Source organism: Ambystoma mexicanum, chromosome 2p, assembly GCF_040938575.1.
Source record: "Ambystoma mexicanum isolate Mex_15411 chromosome 2p, UKY_AmexF1_1, whole genome shotgun sequence".
NCBI lineage: Eukaryota > Metazoa > Chordata > Amphibia > Caudata > Ambystomatidae > Ambystoma > Ambystoma mexicanum.
Window position 1 is genome coordinate 998,524,674 of NC_090923.1, and position 18,902 is coordinate 998,543,575.

The following is an 18,902-nucleotide window of genomic DNA, read 5'->3' on the forward strand; positions in this document are numbered from 1 at the left end:
GTAGACCAGTGCCTAGTTCGCTCTCTAGAATGGAATTGATTAAGTTTAAAACGTAGAAAAACCTGTCGGGTCTTTTGACAAGGAAAACACTTCAGATATATTGGTAAGCCGCCCCTTTTTCTGGGGCATTTAGCATATTCTCTGAAGCGTGAAAATGTGGACAAAGCCTCAATGGACAACCTCCAGTCATCCAGGAATAATTTGAATTTTACTTTATCTGGATTCAAATTAAGTTCCATGTCTGATGAGGCAATATCTTCCAATAATTCCTTTATACAAGTCCTGAATTCATTCACAGAGGGAACTGTACCACATTCTGCCATGCATTGGAAATCCACAAATAATGAGTTGGCGAGAGGTCTCGAAAACTTGGAATATATCAAGAGTTGTTTCCATTGATATCGAGCATGGAGTCAAATAAGATTTAATTTGTGGCGAATTATCGCATTAGGGATTGATGATGCTAAGACCAATACATTCTTCCACATAAATCCTTGCAGGGTGTCCAGAACAGGCCGCACATCAACAGCTGCCATGTCAAGCCCCTATAGCAGGACTGGTTCTACCTTTCCCAGATAGTATTTAACTGCTGGTAGAAGCGAGAAGCCACAAACTCTCCTAAAAATGCGTTTCATTTGGGACCTCAAGGGATTCAATTTGCCCTTTAGTGACTCTTTCCACATCTTACCTGAGGATGCATAGGTCAAGTTATACCCCAGGTAGCGGATAGAGGCCACCCTCTCCACCTGTCCAGTGCCCAATGACCAGCACATAACCACAGACTTCTTTCTACTAGAAAAGACAACTACCTTGGATTTATCACCATTTACCACTAGATTGTTACACTGGGCATACTCATTAAAAATATGTAGCTTGCCTTGGAGGCCTGGCACCGTTCTATCAAAGATGAAGATGACATCAGCAAAAGCCAACTAATTAATGTCAAGCTGGCCCAGCCTAACAGGAATCAGACCCTGAACACGCCAAATCTCCTCAATGTATCAAGATATGCATTGAAGATGTTTGGAACCAGGGTGCAACCCGGCTTAAATCCCACCTTAACCAATATGTGTTTAGTGGCTGCGCCATCCTTACTTAGGTGAATTCAAAGTGTTGAGTCACTAGGGAGCGAAGCAATCAGCTGGACAATTTTCATAGGAACCTTGTAACTGAGTAATTTAGCCCACAAACATTCACAGACTATGCAGTCAAAAGCTGCTGACAAGTCCAGGGAGGCCATGTATATTTCCATACCCTGTGTAGTTTTGACTTTCTGCAGTATATGTTTTAACAGTGTGGCATTAAGGGATATACCAATTTCTTGATGAAAACCCACCTGAAAACATGAAAGAGTGGTCTTTTGAATCAGGGAGATATTTAGATCCCTTAAAAGTAGTATAGAAAAACTCTTTACTGGTGGAGTCGGTGAGTGTGATGGGCCCTCAGTTCCAGGGTCCATGACATTTCCTTTTTTAAATATGGGAATAACAATAGACTCATTCCAAGACACGGAAACCCTGTTAGTAGCATATTTGTTGTCAAAATAGGGCTTAAGGAAACCAGCCCAGAATTCTGGGTCCCGTTGTAAAAGAAATGGCAGAAGGCCATCTGGACCGGTAGCCATGGATGGTTTAAGTTTATTTATGGCCATACTATATCCTCCATAGCCCAAGGGCAGGGCTCATCGCAGATAGGTTGTTCAAAGACACTGGGACAGCCATAGGGGGAAGAGTTCCAAATTTACATAGCACAAGACCCATATGCTTTCTTGTATAGAATCAACTCTAGTGTCCTAGGCAGAATCCTGAATTTTATTTATGCAAGCCCAACATTGTCTATTATCGGAGTAAAGAAGTGTCTTCATCATAAACTGGTTATCTAGCTGATAAAGACCATATTTGAGTACTTTGACCAGATTCTTATGTCTAGTGGACTCCTTAGTCCTATGTCTGTGATATTCACAGTCAGACCCAAATCCATCAAATGCTTTAAAGCCTGTCTTTTGGACTCCCTAATTCTAGGGTCAAATGGATAAGTATGTGGGACCAGAGGGGGGATAATCCTGCCATTGGAGGCAATAGGAATGCCCTCAACAATGGCTTTGTCCAGGGGTCTCTCGCCAGTGTTCCAAAGGGAGTCCTAGCCCAGGAAGTTGTCATCCCCTATTTTGCAGGCCTGCTTCAAGTAATCCCTGAGACGTCCATAGGTCCTATTATCCCATCTACAGGATAGACCATTCCTAGTAGGTTTGACAGGGATCATAAAGGGTAAACTGTCAGACGCATATGCAGATGTCAAAGTAGTAAAAATTAAGGGGTCACTACTTCCAGGATCCAGCAAACACATAGGACTACACCTAGACTTCAAGGAAGAAGGCACAAAGAAGTAATCAATCCATGAGGTACTCGAGCCCCTGTGCCAAGTATAAACGTGGGTGCCAAGTGAGCAAGAGGCCTCTATTTACAAGAGATCCCAAGAGGTCATGAAAGAATCCCATTCCATGCCACGCCTAAGATTATGCGAGCATTCGCAAGGTGTGGTAGATTTCCGATTGTGAAGCTGACCTTCGACACAATAGGCATTGAAATCGCCCCCCAAAATCATAGCATGCTGATATCCATCAGCCAACCAGCGATCAAATAAACTAATAAGTAGCCCCTGAAAGTCCTGAATAGTATGTTTAGTCGGATTCCAGTAGTCATTGACCAGCAGTACATCTCCTATACCACCCAAGAAACAAACATTCACTGCCAAGATACCTTCAGACAAATACCATAATGTAGAGGAGGCTGAAATGTTGGCATCAATGGCAATAGCCATACCCCCGCAGGGACGCCCAATTCCACTGGTTGTAGACGGAAAGGAAAAAATGGAGTAACCATCCAGATCAAAGTTGTTTCTTGAAGAAAAAGAATATTGTATTTAGGCAGTTTGGGTGCCTTACGTCAGGCCCGTTTTAAATAAGTCACAAACATTTCAAGACAGCAGTTTAAGATTGCTTATGCTAGGACTGTGATGGTCTAGCACCCAGAGCTACAAAGGATTTAATTGCATCCTCGATTCAAGACCATGCTTGATTGTCCTGGGGTCTCTTGGCTGTACCGAATTCAGTCTGCATTGTAGCCAAAACGTGTGAAACAACACCATCAGGAACACATGCAGATTGCTGGACAGATTCATGCGGGGACAGGTATTGTTTAGCCATTTCATCATTTGCTAGTTGGTAAATGTCATAACCTAGAGTATGGAATATAGCTCTCTGTTCCCATACTAGGTTAGAAACTATATTGGAAAAGAATTTAGGGATCATCCGGTTGTTTCTGTTGGTAGACAGAGAAATGAAATCAATATCCCCAGAGTGGAGTGATTTGAGCAAGGGAATTTGTGTAAATACTTTCAGAACACCAGTCATGTTCAACTTCTTTGAACCATGTTTACACTGGTCGCCCTCCCACCCGATAAGCTTGTGAGATGCAGAATTAACTTGATTGGTCGTTGGCTCATTATGTTTTTGGAACATATGACCTGCCCCCAAATCAGAAATTGTCTGTGCTGATACCTCAGCTAGGCTGATCATAAGACACATTTGAGGAGGCTGTGAGGTCAACCCTGATCCGTGCCCCTACACAGAATGATTCACTCCCCCAGTGGGGTGGCTAACTGCCAATACCACTGGAGCGGACTCCCCCACATGTATCGTTGGTGGAGATGTATTATTACCCCCTATGTCATTTAGGTTTATATTCCATAACGCGGTTAACTTAGATTGAACCCCATTAGCCAATGACTCAATCTGACCAGGATCGATGTTGGTTTGGTTGCTATTAGGTCTGAGACGAGACGCAAGTCCAGATTGGACATCATTATTTTGTAGAACCTGGCAACCATTAACCTGGCCATGCCCATTACTAAACCGAAAGGGACTTATAGGTTAGTCCACTAAAACGGGAGCAGATTTGCCAGGTTTCCTCTTGTTTCGAGAATTTTTCATGCCCCCCATAGAAGTGCTAATAGGAGTAGTTGTTTCTTCAGATATGGATGCACAATCATTTTCCGCAGCATTAAGATCCATTAGAGTATCAACAGGAGAAATCTGCTCCACATGCTTTTTAGCAGCATTGGCAGATCTAGGTTTACCAATAGGTTGATTTTTGGACTTCTTGCCCATATTGGCCTTTGCCTTTTTCTTTTTACTTTTTATCTGATTGGGGACAAACAGATGGGAGTGAACCTTGACGGTGGTCAGACTACCCCGGTGTTCACCACCTTCCTCCACAAACAATCCTGAATCCAATACAATCGCAGAAGTAGACCCCATCGGTTCTATACACTCTACCAAGTGGGAAGGGGAGTCCAGACACTCTAGGGAGTTTAGCTCTAGGAAAACTGCACCTTTGCAAATAACCTGCAAAGATTTTGGGCCACAGACCTCCGCTCCACTATCTACCACCACCAAGTTACATGCCCTTAGAGAATGGGGATCCACAGTTCCCGACTCTCTATCTGCCAGCCCCCTCAGATAGCCCTCAAGAAATGACAACTTCTCATGTATTGCGGCTAGTGTAGCAGTCTTCGCCCTCACAGCAGTGGGGATCAACACTTGCTGTTCATATAGAGCCATAAGCTCTTTGTTCATGTTGGAAGAACATTGTCCCCATGATGCAGTTTCTCTGAGCATAAAACTCTCTCCAGGTGGAGGCTTATTCCAAAAATCCCCTATTGGGGATGATGGAGACCTCTGTTGAGTTATCCCCCTTTGCAAGGTTAAACCCACAGTTTCAGATCCCATAGTTTTGGGTGCCACACTATGGACAACAGGTAAACCATCATTAGCCAGAATGTGGCAGCCCAAGCCCATTGTTTCGGTCAATAAGGTTTGGCACTGTACACCCCGAGAGCCAGAGTCAGCCCCTGAGTCCAATAACCCAGTATTGGTCGCACAATCCCCACCCAGTGGACACCTGTTGTCCGCATCTATAGTGGTCCTGAGGGTAACCATTACATTAGATTCACACTGCTCCTGCCGTATATTTTCCTCATGTATAGTAGTAGAAGCAATAAGATTAGTCCCCTCACATCCTGATAATAGTTCACAGTCTGTGATTTCTTTGCTGTTTGTCAGTCTCACAATATACACACATCTATAGGAGTCATCGACAGAGTTTGACATACCCTTATAATAAAACAAATGAGGTTCTATTGTTCCAAAAACAAACGGTTCAGTAGAGGAATGGCATTGCCACACTGGTGGAGGCGAGTGAGGAGGACTTGACCTGACCATGAGCTGTTTGGGTGTCGAAGCAGGAACGGCCACATACAACCGTACCTGCTTGGATATTAGTGAATTGAATGGGCCATTTAGCATTGAACGTAAAGTTCCCGAACAGATATTCACTTGACCCAAAACACTAGAAGAAGACGTATTTTTAGAAGGGTAAGAAGAGAAATCACCCATATTAGTCTATTGCTCTTCTAAGGATATGGGCAGTAGAGAGCATGAGACCACCTCCCTTTCAGCCACCAAATTCTCCTCCGGGGGTCCATTGCGACTATCGGTTTAGACACAGTTTTATCTCGCTCATTGGGTTTAGTTTCAGAGTTGAGTGAAAGAATGGTGTGGAGGCGAGGAGATGGAGAACACAGGTAAGTTTATTACTAAAAAGGGGCCCGCCGTGCCCGTCCACTCCTTTACGCCTCCAACGGTCTTTGGGTCACGCGAACTAAGCTCCGTAGTATTACAAGGAGAATGGTTCGCGTGCCCCGCATTCCAAACAGGACCGTCTCTACATTGAGCTCAGCAATTGTTTGTGGTGGAGGAGCGGAAATGGTCACTATCCCGACCTTTGAGTGCGTTGAGCTATGCTTGCTAGAATCGGTTCAAAGGCACCGTTCAGCCCGCAGTCACCGATAGAAAGTGGCAGCAAGTGAGAAGTCCCAACAACAAAGACCGTACAATTAGAAATCTGGCATAGGATGGAGAGAATCTTCGTAGTACAGTCGGTTTTAATGCACACTATGCCCCGCAGTCACTGACTGTAAGCCAAGGGGAGCAAAGAGGTAGATTAGGACTGGGGTGTGCCATTGGTTAAATGGACAGGATTAGGGAAGCTCTCCAAGCAGTTAGTACGATTTTAAAACTTCAATCCCAGTGACTGGAGCGAGACATTTGCACTAGCCTCCCCCCCTTTGCAAATGCAAAGTGAGAGAGTATATATGAACGGCTTACCAGCACAATGCCTGAAGTCCACAAGTCCCGTATATGCTAACTTAGACAAACTCCGACCTTCCAGGGGAAAGGGAGAATGCGGTTGACAAGTCGTACGACTCCCCTGTCCTTCCTGTCACACCCGAAGACCGGAACACATTTCCGCACTTCGCCCACTACACTTCTGGGTTGATATTTAAATGTAGATACTTAAAGGGACAGCGTCCCACACAAGGAGTAGAAAGGAGATCCGATCCTCTCGCCTGAACAACACAAAGCAAATGCAGCACGGGTTTCCGACCACACCGGAACACTTTTCCCGACTCCCATTGGGATCCATAAGGACCCCAGACTTGACAGGGAGTAGCCCTGTCCAACAAAATTGCCATACTCCGTCTTTTCTCTCTGCCAGAGGCAATGAAGATCGGTGCAAAACGATTATGGGAAATCTACCCTCATCTCCCCTCAGGAGGTGGGTCTCATGTAGAAAGGTGACGGCGGTGCGAGATCTTACAATTTAGCAATCACTGACTTGCGCTTTTTCTTTTTTCTTGGATATTTGTATGGCGCCTAGTATACACAGGTGTTTCCAGGTGCCACAAAACGGGTGGAGGGGGGCATGGGAATCAAAAAGTAGAACAACAAAAATGGTTACAATGGCCATGAGACAGTAGGTAAGTGCAAGGGGCAGGGGTTAGATGTAGAAGAAGTGCAGGAGTGGAGCCTCCAAGGGTGGGGTCGGGCAAGTGCTGGGCGGGCAAAAGCGGCAAGTGCCAGGGGAAGAGCGAGGAAGGGAGGATGAGTGTGGTGGACAGGAAGGACCAGGTTGGGCTAATTCCGGAACGGGAACCCGAGGGCAAGAGCTGGCAAGGATGCAGGGGGGACTGGTAAGGGGTGGTTTGGCCCCTGTATGACCCTGAAGGGACCAGGCCTCAGTCCCAGCAGCAAATAGAGAGATAGCATGAGAGGGGGAGAGGGAAGGAAGAGGAGTAAAGGAAAGTCTTGAGAAGTTTACGGAACTTAAGAAGATCTGGCTCAAGTCTGACAGGGGTTTGGGGATTCCGGAGGGAGGAGCCAGCCGAGGAAAGGCATCTACCTCCCATTCTCTGCAGATCAATCTGATCCCGATATATCAAGGTAAAGAAAATAGTCTGAACATGCAATGGGAAACACAAGCCTGTCCTGCTATCAGGTAAACACAAGAAAATGCTGCAAACCCGCTACAAGTTTTGCATCTAACCGAAAACCCCATCCCACACCCATACCAACCCCGGGAATACATTACTGTAAGTCCCAACAGGAAATTAAAAACAAGGCGGTCAAGTGGCCCAACTGTAATCATGGGGCCAAACTGCAACAAGGGGAGACGTAGCACTGAGTAGATAATAAAGGTTGCCTGTGTCTCTTAAACGAGTTGAGAGAAACTGGTCTAACGGGATGCTAGACAGCATAGCATAGTTCTGGCCTCATTGTCTGCTGAGGGCGAAAAACAGCAATGATACCAGCCCAAAACTAACTAATGGGGGATCAACTCGGGCAAATCGAGCTTTCTTCTTCTTGCGGTTCTTCAGCACCCGAGACCAGGGGTCCATCCTGGTACCAGGCCTCTCCAGCAGCGTAGACACAGGATCCGAGTTGGGAGGTGTTGCTGCCTGATCTAGCGATTGGAGCTGTTCAGCTTCCTTCATGGTGGTGATCGTCCAAGGCCGATTCACATAGGTGAAATGCTGGTCTGTGGGGAACCCCCATCTGTAACGGACAGACCTTTCCCGAAGCCAATCTGTTAGGGGATGACGAGCTTTCCATTTGGTAAGAGTGACACTGGCCAGGTCCTGGTAGAGGGCCAGAGCTGAGCCCCGGAAAAGGATTTCGTCAAGACTCCTGGCGCACATGAGGACTCTCTCATTAAGCTTATAGAAGTGGACCCGAGTGAGAACGTCAGGGATCAGGTCCTGCTAGAGCAGGCCCGGCAAACAGACCCTATGTGTTTTGCCCAGCTTGATCGGCTCTTCTGATGCGGAACCTAGTATGTGACGGAAGAGGCCAGTGACATAATCCTCCAGCTGATGGTCAGCCACCTCCACTGGAACTCCTTGAGTTTGTATGTTGTTGCGGCGGGACCGGTTCTCAGAATCCTCAAGCTTAGTTTCTACTTGGTGAACCGTGTCCTGCAGGGACTCTATGCGTGGTGCCCATTCACTGACTTTGTAAGACTGTTCGCACAAGTTAGTTTTGATCTCCTCGATCTGGCAATCAGTCTCACGCAGGCGTTTGTCAAGAGAGGATATCTTCCTCACCATCTCAGATAGGCTTGATTGGAGACATTCATTGCTGTAAGTCGTCCTTCATAGCCAGATGGGGTTAGCCGATAGAGACTTGTCCTTGTGTATTTGGGCCACTGTGGTGAGGTCTTTTTTCCGCCGGCCCTGATTCTGCAGCAGCACAGCTATGACTCCTGATTTCTGGGTTTTGGCCTTAGTCATGGTGGAACCCCTGCACCTTTAAGCAGCGCCAGAGAAGGGAGAGCCAGCAGAGAATCAGTGTGGGCCAGACATTAAGGGAGCTGAAGCCGAAGCAGATGGTTAATGAAGGTGTAGGGGGGAAGGCCTCCCAAACCTCCAGGACGGCAATGGATCCGCCCCCAGAGGGCCGATGGACTTCAGGGGCTGCTCCCCTGTCCAAGGATCTAAGAGAAACAGAGGCGCTGCACCCAGTGTGCAGAACCGGATCCCCAAGAGGAGCCGCCACCTCTTGTAAGGCAGCATGGAACAATTTCAGTTGTTTGGTAGGTTTGCATGTCTTAAGTATAGCATTTGCTGTGCTGTGGGGGTGGTCACAGTTGTCTGGGGTTTCTTGTAGTACAGTTGAAGGCTGTTCAGGAAGCACGCTTTGTGTTGCACTAGTGGCTAATGAGTGACACCGCTAGCGGGCATGTAGTGTTGTTTGGACCAAGGGCAACCTAGGTTGACATGCCTAGGCTCTGCACCTCATGGATGGTTCCATCTGTGCTGTAATGCAGTGGCAACCCCCTGTACCCTGCGGGTAGTGCCCTGAATGCTTCCAGTGCACTCCTGCACCAACTGGGTGAGTGTGTGGTGATATGTTTCTCGTGCCGTCTACGTCAAAGCAGGCCACCAAGAGTGGGACTCGGGTGGGTCTCTAGGCGCCTGCCAAGCTGGTTGTGCTCCAGGCCAGAGAGTAGGGACATTCCTCCCTTACATGCTGCCACGACTTCCCTTCATGAGCTGTAGGCATCTTGAGCACATCCAGGTACGCCCGCTGCCTTGACTATGTTACTTTGCGGCTAGTAGCTGGCTGTTCAGGATTCCCCCTTCTTTTGTCTCTCACCCGCTACCACCATCATAGGGGTGCCGTGGAGGACCCGCACACGAGACTCACAGAGGCAAGGCAATGCAGAATCCCTCTGCCTGGAAATGCCCACCGAACTGTGGGCAGAGACAGCTCAGTTCGGCGGGGTGGAGGGGCCGAGCAGGCGGGCCGAGCAGGGAGCACCCGGGTAGCTGGCCGCCAGGCGAACAGGCAGCGTATCGGGTGCTGACTCGATGTTAGCCAGCCCCCCAAGAATTATGCACCAGCGAAGCGCCACCTCAACCCAATCGGCCCAGTGGTCTAGCGCAGTAGGTAAGGGCGGGTTGGGAGCAGTCGGCTCTGATCTCGCTATGCAGGATCACAGCGGTCGGCGGGAAGCCACAGCATCACTCTCCGCAAAGCCTGCCGGCCCTCAGATGGGCCACGCCTGTGATAGCACAACCACAGCATTAAATGAGCCAGTCGTTCGCCGGAAGCCTCAACCAGTGTTCCATCACTCGTTGCAGCAATGTAGATGTTGCAACCGCAGGGCTCGCAAAATCTAGCCCACCAGCATTGGGGAGTAGTTTTTATGAAGGTGTGAGCACCATTTGCAGGTTACTCAACCTTGCTGGTGAGTATGGTGATGTTAAAACATATTTTGCATTTACTGCAAACACAATTTGTTTGCAGTAACTGGCAAATGAAAGTGTCGCTGTGCATGCTTGACACCATGGCACCAAATATCAAGTGTCCGTATGGTGACATGCACCATTTTACAAAAATCACTTGTAAATATTTTGTCACCAGTCACCTTGGGGCGAGTTGATTTCTCTTAGGTCGAGTATGTCCACTAAGGAACTTGCCCTGGAGGTCTAGTGGGATTTTTAATAATTTGCAAGGCCTGGCCATTTACCCAGGCAAAAACATGCTTTTCCTCGCCGAGGTCCAAGGTGTGCTCAGGCGGCAATGTCTTCAAAGAAACATAGAAAAAAACGCTAGTGGGGCTAATCTCAAGTACTTTCGACAGAGGGGGGAGGACAGAAGATACAATACACCGAATCTGAGTACAAAAAAGAATCCTATTTTATTTCATGATGAATAGCAATTACAAAAACATATACCAACATTACAAATTGAACCAAATCACAATGTGTGGTCATTAGGACGAGTTGTAGTTGAGAACTGTTTTTAGGTACGATTAGCTTGTATCTTGTATATATGTGTTGGGTCTATTTGTAATGTTGTATGTCATTGTGATTTGGTTTAATTTGTAATGTGGGTATATGTTCTTTTAATTGCTATTCATCATGAAATGAAATAGGATTATGGGCCTCATTACACGGAAGGCGGTGAGCCATGGCGCTATTAGCGCCATGGCTCATGCCGGTAAAATACCGGCACCGCCTTGGCGGAAAGGGGATTTACCGCCCCACTCCAAGGTTGGAGGGGTGGTAAATCCCCCTTCCGCCATTGCCCTTCCCCATTCCCATTTCTGCCCCATAGGGCTCTATGGGAATGGGGAAGGCGCTAATTACGGCACCGCAAAAAAAAGCAGGCGTTAAATCACCAACCCGCAAAGGGACCTCGTAGTACGGCGGTAAGGGTTAACGGTCACCGTTGCCATTAACGGTGACCGTTAACCCTTACCGCCGTCCGTGTAATGAGGCCCTATGTCTTGTACTCAGATTTGGTGTATTGCATCTCCTGTCCTCCCCCTGTGTTGAATGTACTTGTGCTTACCGCCACTAGGTTTTTTTTCTACCTTTCTTTGTATTATGATATTAATTGCCCCCCACAATGGTTTTGCTGAGATACTTCCCTCTCAGTTTACTGGGGTTGTGCTCTTATGGAATTTATTTCCTACAAGCCTTCCAGAACTCTATTATTCAGCCTCCATTGTTGGTAGACGGCCTCCCACACTCTGAAGTGTAATCAAAACTTTCCATAGCAGGCCGTCAGTGACACAAATGAACATGGACTAGATCACACGATGATTCATTCTGCATGCTTAAGTCGAAGGGGCTTACTAACCCCACCTATCACAACATCTCTTTGCATTCCCTCACACAGTCAATTTTGATGATTCCGGTGTTGTGTTAGATGCTCACAAAAGTCCTTGGCATGCAAAAGTGCCAGACACCATTTTTGGAGTTCCATTCCCGGCATGACAAATAACATGACATATACATAAAATAAGCTACTATACATAAAATAAGCTACTTAACTGCAACTGAAATGAGCTTGGTGGTTAAAGAAGAGGATTAGAGCAGAAATAAAACAATTCCTCATCGTACAATTCACTTTGAGCTTTAAGCACAACCTATTTAGAAAATAAGCCAATTCTGTAATGAGGCTTCCTCTACTCTCTCTGCTAGATCTCAACTGTGGTGTTGTTACTCTATAGAGGTTTCTCCTGCATCTTAGCTCCATGACATTACATTAGTATCGGTCTGTTACAATGGTCTCTGAGGTTTTCCCAAATTGGCACTTGCATTCTAATTCTTACGCTGCTGTTATCAAACAGTCAATAAACTCCCCAGGCACTTGTTATTTACTGTAGAATTGGATCCAGTGCCCCAATTCTTTACCCTTGAGATAAAACTGTGTGTTATCCTTTACAGGGATTCTTCATGATTGTCAGTGATGTAAGGGCTACCTGCACCCTTTGTGTAACACTGGTGCACCCTTTAGCAGATTCACAAACAGAGCTTCTTTGCTTTTTCTTCAGGCATTTTGCATGTCTGATGCTTCTAAGTATACTTCAAAGAGGCCTTTCTGCTCCTGCTCTAGAATGTATGTGGCACTGGGTGTGGGTAGGAAGGTGAGAAGTGGTGTCACATGTTGCATTTTGTCAGCTCTGATTCTTCATCATTTTTCTCTGATATCTAAAATCTCTGCCTGAATACTTGGTTCATAGTCTTCGTTGTCGACAATGCCTTCATGCACCACATTCAACGTTTCAATCTCATCGCCATGTTGCAGGTAGCTGTCTGAAGACATGGAGAGTAAGAACTTGATCGGGATGTACATGGATGTATATGCTGTATGAGCCAGCTTAGTGTGCAAAGAGTGTCCACTCTAGCGCTTTTCATCCCTCGTATGCTCTTCCCCGCAGTGCTGTGCTTAGTGATATTACCAGTGCAAGGGTGGACACTCTGGGTACTTTAAGATACTGCAAAATTTCTCTTTGAGGCACACAGGCATTGCAGGAATACCTTGGTTTCGATGAAATTCCCCACACTCTAAAAAGGTTGCTTTGTGTGCCCAACCTGTTGCTGTCAATGCCATGTTGAGCAGCAGGCCATATCGCTTGCATACAAGCACTGCCCTTCCCCAAGCATAAGTGCTCTCATCCCTGCATGCTTTTCAGGTTTTGATGCCCATGAGGCAAGGGTAGCGTGGTGAAGGCATCCTAATTGGGACGAGCTGTTGTACATGATACTTGAGTTGTTGGATGAAGCATTAGCCTCTGTCTGAGCTTTACACATGGGTAAAGGGGCTCGTAATACAATCAAAGCCTCCAGCGGAATAGTTAGGGAGAGCCCTCTTCACTGATTGCCAATCATGGCTGTCTCAGGCTAACTCACTTTGGGTGTCACCATCATCCAAGTGAAATTCCAAAGGAAGCACACCACCAGTTTCTTTAAAAACATGAATAAAGATGAGTACTGAGAAGTGAAAACACATGGACCACCTTCACCATCACTTTTCCCAGTCTTCTTGCCCGAGACACATTTTCTCTTGGGGAGCCTCATACTGTGCAATGTCTAGTGTTGAAGCCAAGAAGAAAGCACCAAGTCAGAAACACCTTTTACTACATCCATGTATCGACTGACCGCAAAGTCCAAATGAGATGTGAAAGCATGTGGGCTGCAAAAGAGCAAGATCTGTTTTGCCAGACCTAAAAAGGCTATCCCCCTTGCTGCATGTTAAGAGATGGATTCTATTTACTCATGCTCAGGACTATCTGACAATTTATATTAAAGGTTTAATGGTCTACACATGTTTGTGTGTGTTTTTTACTAGTAAAATATATTTTCCATTTATGCTAAATAGAAGTGACAAAAACATGCCTGTGTCTAATTTACACCTGACATAGTGAAACCTAGTTAAAACAAACATCTGTAATTAAAGGCTCTCTTAAAATTGATGGTGTTGGTCAGAGCCCCTCAGACATGAAGGAGTCTCCAAATAAGAAACCTTCAGATTAGCATGAGAGCCTTGGTCAGGGCCTTTGGTCAATACCGATCAGAAATGATGACCTCAGAAAGAACCTCCAAATATTATCGTGACGGGCAAAGCCTCCAATGTAAGGGTTTTGGTAAGCACCACTGCCACTATCTCTCTAACATAGACCAACTCGTCCCAATCAGATACTAGTACCTTCCAGTAACCTGCAGAGCTCCACATGGCTCCATCCTGTCGCCTGTCATCTTCAACCTCTTCATCCAACCTCTGGGGAAACTCCTCGTCGATGTCGAGATTACCGGTATGTAGATGACATGAAGATTTCCCTAAAGATAGATTACATCAATAACATGCATCAACTCAAGCAGTGCCTGTGCCTCTTCCGAACCTGAATTATAAGCACCTATCTAATGCTCAAGCCTACAAAGACATAATTAATTCCCCTAGGAAACCCTGTCAAGCATGCCCAGGTGCAGAATTGGCTAACTGACAAAGAGGTGCGATGGAGTCACATCACAGCTCTCCATATTACAAAATCTTGCTGCCTACCATTGACTACGGAAACCACACATCGCAAGAAGACCTAAACAGCATAGTTCCAGCTCATGCTCTTCCATGAAGTCAAGCCTTTCATACTGCCCTGATTTTGAGAACAGCTGCCAAAGCTATAGTCATCTCCCACCTGGACAGGGACCATACCTCACACTTCCCCCTTCTCGGATACCACCTTGGCACCTGTGAAGGCCATCATGCAGAATGAAGCTTGTCTCAACACAGGGCTAAGAGAATTAAATTGCATCACCCCTCCCCCATCCGCAAGGTGCCCCACTGGCTACCCCTTCAAGCACAGACATGTTCAAGATAGCCTGCATCAGCTTCAAAGCTACAAAGCTACAAAGCCACAAATAAAACACTACTCTACCTAACTAAGGAACACATCTTCTCAGGTGGACAAAGCACCACCAGAAGCCACAACATTGCGATACCGGGAAAAAAGAATGTCAAGAGAAAAAGCAAGGAATCAGGACTTTCCCTGCTATGCACCCTGCCTTTGAAACAAGTTACCAACACAGGTTAGCGTGGTCCCCTCCATCCTACCCTTCAGAAAGTATGTTATCACTATACTCAAAGAACATCTCACTGATTGTGCAATTAAACCTTACTTCTCCCAAGCTGGAGCTCCCCACTGCCCTGTGCCCCCTGTCCATTCCACCCACATTTGCTACCCACACACTCCACAAGTACAGCGCTCTTTTACTTCCCAGCTGGTGTATACTTTATAAATCTCAAACATATGTACATCAATGAAAGACTCGGTCTGGCCCCATTAGGTATGTGTGTCCCAATCAGAATACCTCATATGCATTTGAAATTGACAATCGTTACCTCAAAATTAGGATCACTTAGGAACTTGGGCATGACTATTAGCCTTTCTGAGACACTGGGCCTCATTACGAGGTTGGCGGTAAGGGGTTAACGGCAATGGTAAGGGTGCTGTTGCCGTTAACCCCTTACCGCCTTATTACGAGTTCCTTTAGCGGGTCCTGCTAAGGAACCAAGGAGCTAATAACGGGCCCGCTATTTGCGGGCCCGTTATTAGCTCCTATCCCATTCCCATTGAGCCCTTTGGGGGCTTGAATGGGAAGGGGGAATGGTTTTCGGAATGGGGACTTACCGGGTCCTCCAAGGTTGAAATGACCCGGTAAATCCCCATACCGAGAACCCGGACCCGGTATGCGGTAAGGGGGTAACAGCACCATGGCTACCTCCTACCTCATAATGAGGCCCACTGTCTGTTTGGAAATTATTTATTTTATTCATTGTTATTCTACCGAGGCAGTATTTTGAAATGCAACCAAAGTGTCCAATCTTTCAATATCAGGCAAGCCCGGTCAGGGGAATCCATGGGAGATCTTCTTTGAGGGGAAGAGTTGAGGGGCTAATGCCTCTACCTCAAGCTATGTTTACAGCTCCTGACAGTTCCACTGTAAAGGCAGGAAGGGACTGATTGAAGGTGAGGCAGATGCATAGCGTCTGCTATCTATACAGGCAGAAGCTTTCCCTCTACATGAGGCTGGGGATCGTAAGGTTGAGGGTGTGACACAGAAACATATGTCCGCCAACCTTGAAATCTGTCCCTAAATGAGAGCTTCATTCATGATGGCGAATGGGAATCCTTATTCTTTGTAATATTGCAGATTTGTATGTTTGTGTTAAGTATGCTGTGTTCAAAAAATTCCATTGCAATCCACTGGAATCATCTGGTGGCGGCTGACCCTTCCAATCAACCCCCACAACATATAAAGAGATTCAGCAATGCCCATGAGACTCCTATGTTGCCAGAGTGAACTACGAATGTTGTCTACATACACTGCATAATACTCTGATGACCTTGGTGAAAGTGACATCACATGACCCTTGAGTTGCGTTGGTATCCTAGAAAGTGGATGAAACCGTCAAATAACTTTGTCATGAGAAATCTTTAGTGCACATCTGCCATTTACACGACCTCATGTTGCTCGGTGCAACATTAATTAATAGCTTCGGAATCCGACAGATACAGATGAATGTAAGGCAAAGAAATAGCAAGTGGACGTATAGGGTCACATTAGTAGCCCACAGTGATATCAATGATGCCCCTACCATCAATGACTATCTCACTGAATGCTGAGTCATCTGTGCCCTGCATAGTTCTATGGGAAATGGTGGTGCTTTCATTGCTAATACAGTCATTAAGAGACTCGTCTGAAAGCTATCTATTTGAGTCCTGTTAGGAGTAAAATGATAACTGTAAAACTTGTGGTACCTTAAATATATCCTATTTTTAGAATACTAATTAACAATAATTTGGGATTGTATAGGATATTTGCCACTTAGGGCACATAAATAGTACTGCATGAAGCAAAAAAACAACACTTTTGCCTTGTGCTCTATTTTCGCATATGGAAATATTAAAGGCATGTATTATTTTTAAAACCACTTATTAGAAAACATATTAACTTTTTTACCAATTCTGTGATATTCTCTAAATCCAATAATCTTTAAAGTAGGTGATAGACCGATTTTGTATGCCTGTGTTCACAGTGACCCTATGGTTGTGAGGTTCAGAAAAATATTTGTATTCGTAATTTGGTGTGTGATTATTAAATTGATCACAAATATATTTGTACTTGCACTTTGCTTGTGTTTGTTTAGTATTTGTCCCAGTAATGCCATTAGCATGGGAATTGCTAAAGATTTTTCCTAAAGTAGGTGGTTGTGTTCCCGTGGGCAATGGATATTCAGAAAATGGTGCTTCTGAAAACTGAGATGCTCAGGAGTTTAGGAGTTGCTAGTGAAAAGATATAGATCACAACTTGAAATTTCCAAATTATTGTTATATTTTGCAAACAGGATACACATGTTGTCCTCACCAAGAATGATATTAAAACAAAATATTGGGACCTGCTCTTCGCAAAGTGCTCACTTCGAAAACATGGAATAAATAAAGGGGATGGGGAAGTGTGTGTCTCATTTAAGATATAAAAAACATTATTAATAAAGTTAGCATATTATTGCTTATCCTTCCTTTCTTTTTCAGATGGATTCTGGGAGGGTGTCAAATTTGTGGTTTTTATGGGGATCAACATTGCTGAAATCGTCATTGGTGAGGAAAGTTTTGCATGCCCTTTTCTTAAATGTTCCAATTGCTCTCTTCTGCTGTTGCTAGCTTGTGTCCAATTTGTTGCCCTTTACTCTGTTTGCCTTCCATGACCCTCATGGCATTATTTCAATCTCCTTTTGCCCCCACTCTCTTCTCATATTCTCTCTCTCGCTCTTGCATTCAGTATCTTGTATGTGTTTGTGTCTCTAACCCAATGTTCTCTCCTCCTCAACCTCACTCCAATGTGCTTATCTGCAGGTTTCTCACAAATCTATCTAACTTTAAGTACATCTCCTTGTCTCTTTCTGTCCCTCCTTCTACTTCTGTTAATATCTTCTTTTACTTCTTGTTCTGCCTTTCTTCCTGTATTATTGCCTTTTCTCTACACTTTATCTAACCTGTGATTGCTCCACTCCATCCCAACATTCCCATCTAAAGCACTAACCTGTTAACCTTGTTTCACGTTAGATCCTGTAGGCAAGAATAGATCGTTTACGACATGGTCTTTATTTATATTTTTACAGCATATTTTACTGTTTAGATTTCTATGGAATATGTTTTTAATAAGTCATTTTCAGTGTTGAGGTTGTGCTTCATAACATTTGATAGTAAAATAACATGTAATATGTAAAGGGGAATCACTGTCTTTCACTTTGCCCTATGGGATAGGTAAGACGTTCTCTTGTACGGTAGTTCTCCAGCATGGATTCACATGCTCATGAATATTGCCCGTCGTCAGGCTGGGAACCCTCGGTAAAAGAAAAAACAGTTTCACTTTCACTTACAAACTGTATTTCTCCTTTAACCCAATCACTGTCCCCTGGGCCATACTGCTCCCATCCAATGACAGTCCTCTCCCTACGCCCCTTCTCTGGCAGCCAACTTCAGATTTTTACTGCATGCTTCAGTGTTGGGAGTCCTCGAGTTTGCTCTGCGAACGACTTGTACGTTTTTTGGTGTTTTTGACAGAAAAAGGTTCCATTTATGTTCTGAAAGAGCCTGTGTGCTCTCTTTTTCATCTGCCGACAGCGGGGTTCCGTTGTCAGCGAATTTTAGTACCCCTCAAGGCCGAAGATCGTCGATGTTTCCAGAAGGCCATCGGGCCTTCTTTGCGCCCTCTGACCATGACAGAGGAGAAGAAGGACAGGAAATCCTTCTTCAAGTCCTGCACCATGTGCGGGCTACGGAATGTGTTTTTTGAGGACAAGCACCTGCAATGCCTCTACTGCCTGCATCCAGACCACAAATAAGGAGAGTGGAAGATATGCTGCGGTTTCTCCAAGAAGACGAAGAAGGATAGGCGCAGTAGGCTGGCAGTGTGGCTGAATGACAATGCCTCTACCCTGAGCACCAAGCAGGGTCATGCCTCACCCATGACTGGCCGGTCCGAGAAGCGGTTTTCTAAGTCCTTTGAGGGCGCCTCATCCGTGGGGCCCAAGACAAGGCCAAGAGATGCAAGTTCGGGTCCACGGGGGTTGCTGCAGAAGTGGGTCCCGCGATGGACAGAGCACGATCGGCATCACCCTCCACCCCAGTTGCCAGCCAACTATCGAA

The 18,902-nt window shown here is 45.7% G+C and overlaps 1 protein-coding gene across 1 annotated transcript in view; it reads left to right on the plus strand.

Moving 5' to 3' along the window:
* Window positions 1-18,902, plus strand: part of LOC138565982 (transmembrane protein 272-like) — a 2,717,663-nt gene that overhangs the window by 1,061,708 nt on the left and 1,637,053 nt on the right. The window contains exon 4 of the mRNA XM_069643065.1: window positions 17,286-17,351. Within this exon, the coding sequence (XP_069499166.1) occupies window positions 17,286-17,351 (66 nt within the window). The remainder of the gene's footprint in view (window positions 1-17,285; window positions 17,352-18,902) is intronic.